Source organism: Montipora capricornis, chromosome 13, assembly GCF_036669925.1.
Source record: "Montipora capricornis isolate CH-2021 chromosome 13, ASM3666992v2, whole genome shotgun sequence".
Taxonomy (NCBI): domain Eukaryota; kingdom Metazoa; phylum Cnidaria; class Anthozoa; order Scleractinia; family Acroporidae; genus Montipora; species Montipora capricornis.
In genome coordinates, this window is record NC_090895.1 from 23516863 (window position 1) to 23519362 (window position 2500).

Below are 2500 nucleotides of genomic sequence, written 5' to 3' on the forward strand. Positions count from 1 at the left end.
CGTAAACTGTAGCATGAAATTCGGACAAATAAATGGAACAGATATTTTGAAAAGTGTATCAAAGAAGGGTCTTATGACGTCATATTTTTTTTGAGAGGTTTTTTTTTTGAAAATCCTTACTACAGATTTTGTGTTAAAATGTTCTCATACTGTTGCTTTTAAAATTTGTGAAAAACATAAATACTCGCCAAGTTTTTATGGACACGTGACTCACAACCAAATACGGTTGTGAGTCGAACCAGACAAAACACTCGGGAATTCCACAGAAACGATTTGGTAGTTAATAATCACCCCCTCCCCCCCCTAATACTCAGCTTGAAGATTTAACAACATGAATGAATTTGTACGCTCGAGCGTTGTCGTCGAAACCTCTAGTATGGTGGCTTCGCGTCGCTGTTTTCCAGGGTACCGCAAAAAATTTGTGCGCAGTAATTATAAAAAGCGTACCACACGTGTAACATGATTATTCTTCTTTCTCCTTCATCCAACATTATTGGTCGTTTTTATACTAGAGACGCATAAGCCGTCCAGACGAATTATGCGTGTCTCGTAATATTCGTCTAGTGTAAAGAGGAGACGAACTTAACACGCATGATCTTGGGTAACTTTTTTTCTGCGTTTGTTAAATTCGTCCAGTACGCGTAAAGACGGGCGCAAGAGATGTTATGCGTCTGCATTAACCATCTAATTTAGTGTGTCTTCGAAGAATCTAACACACGCAGAAAAAATGTTTGTCCAAGTTCTTCCGAGACGAATTATGCGTCGCTAGTGTAAAAACGGCCAATTAACAATTTTACCACAAATGCTCGTAATCTCGCGATCTGATTGGCTAAAATTTGCCGTTGTCGATGAGAGTCTAGATAACGCTGTACACGTCATGCTTGCGTCATTTTGTCATGCAGTGTAATAGCCAACCAGGAACGCTCATTTTGGAAAATAAACCAATCATATTGCGACAAAGTTATAGACAACGCTTGCTCTTTCTTTGAGTCATGATATTGGTCACGCTCTGAAATAAAAACTTTCTTTGGCGTTAAATATTGTGGTAAAAAACAAATCGAAAGTAGTTCAGCGTTGTCTGTACTCTTATCGACAACGATATTCATCATCACAGTGGTCAAAATTTGTTGGGGACTTACGAGGCGCAGTTTTTTTAACGCAATATTCAACGCCAAGAGTGTTTATTTTGGGGCGTGACCAAAATCATGACACAGAGAAAGTGCAAGAATTGTCTATAACCTTCTCGCAACATGACTGGTTTATTTTCCATAATGGGCATTCCTGATTGGATGTTACATTGCTTAACAAACTGATGCGAGCATGACGTGTACGGCGTTGTCTAGATTGTTATCGACAAAGGCAAATTACCCAATCAGATTGCAAGATTACAAGCAATTGCGGTAAAATTGTTGTTGTTGTGGCTTGTATTCATTCTCGTTAATGAACCCGTCGTAGATTTTAAGTCCTTATTAAATAATCAAGGCAATGATAGTACGGGAATTTATAAAAAAATATGTGTAAAAAAAATCTTTGAATTGCTGTGAAGCGATGGTCAGGATTATTGGGAAGAAAATAGCGAAAAATGATATACATATAAAACATAAATGTGGGGGATCAAAGATAACTGTTTTGCTTGCAATTTCCCAAAGGGAAACTTTTAAAAAACGGGAAAAGTCCAGATTAAATTAAATCTGCGCTAGAAATGATAGCCAATTCAGATTTGGAGGGAAGAACGTTTCCCCCAAAATTGTACGGGCCTAATAAAATAAAAAAAGCTTTGTCTTGACTTACGTCTCTTTCGCCTTCTAATTATAATGAAGCTAGCGACAACTGAAACCAGTACCAATACGGATACTCCAATGACTACCCCATATATAAAGTCGTTTTTGTCAGGTTCTGAAGGAGGTTCTGTTGAGGCAACAAACATTACTTTATCGTTTTTTTATTGCATTTATAAGAAATTGGAAATCTTTCGCTTAGGGAGGGGTGGGTGGGTGGGTGCTTATCAGTTGTAACAAGAAACATATTCGAAAACTCCTCTTTTGAAGGCGATAACGTTTGGGCAGACCACTTCTTTGAAATTTCTATTCTTTTTTGAAGCTATCTTTGTGACTATTTAGCGTCAATTTAGCGTCAAATAATCTTGGATGATTTTCCAGGTTAATAAACAAAACTGGCTAAATCAAGATGGAGGCTACCAGGCACTTGCTTCGTGTAGTCCCGTTATCTCTTATGCTCCGAAATATCAAATTTGTCCCAAAAAGGTTGAGGTGGGAATGTTTTGCCCTTCCGGCCTTTCTTCGCCCTTAACTGTACAATGAGGGAGATCATAACTCACCTGGGGTAACTGTCCCAACAACTACTTCGACTACTTCAAATTCACCAAGCTTTCCATCTTCTGTGACTTCTCTCAGCAAAGTGTCTACTTCACTCTCACCCACTTCAACATCGAAATTGAGCTCCATATCGACAATCACACTTCCTTTTCTACAATCATTAA

General features: G+C 38.3%; 1 protein-coding gene across 1 annotated transcript in view; it reads right to left on the reverse strand.

Annotated features, from left to right (window-relative positions):
- The window catches only part of LOC138030100 (fibroblast growth factor receptor 3-like), a 29352-nt gene that overhangs the window by 20692 nt on the left and 6160 nt on the right, over window positions 1–2500 (reverse strand). Inside the window, exons 5-6 of the mRNA XM_068877969.1 lie at window positions 2339–2487; window positions 1792–1908 (exon numbers count right to left, since the gene is read on the reverse strand). Of these exons, the coding sequence (XP_068734070.1) occupies window positions 1792–1908; window positions 2339–2487 (266 nt within the window). The remainder of the gene's footprint in view (window positions 1–1791; window positions 1909–2338; window positions 2488–2500) is intronic.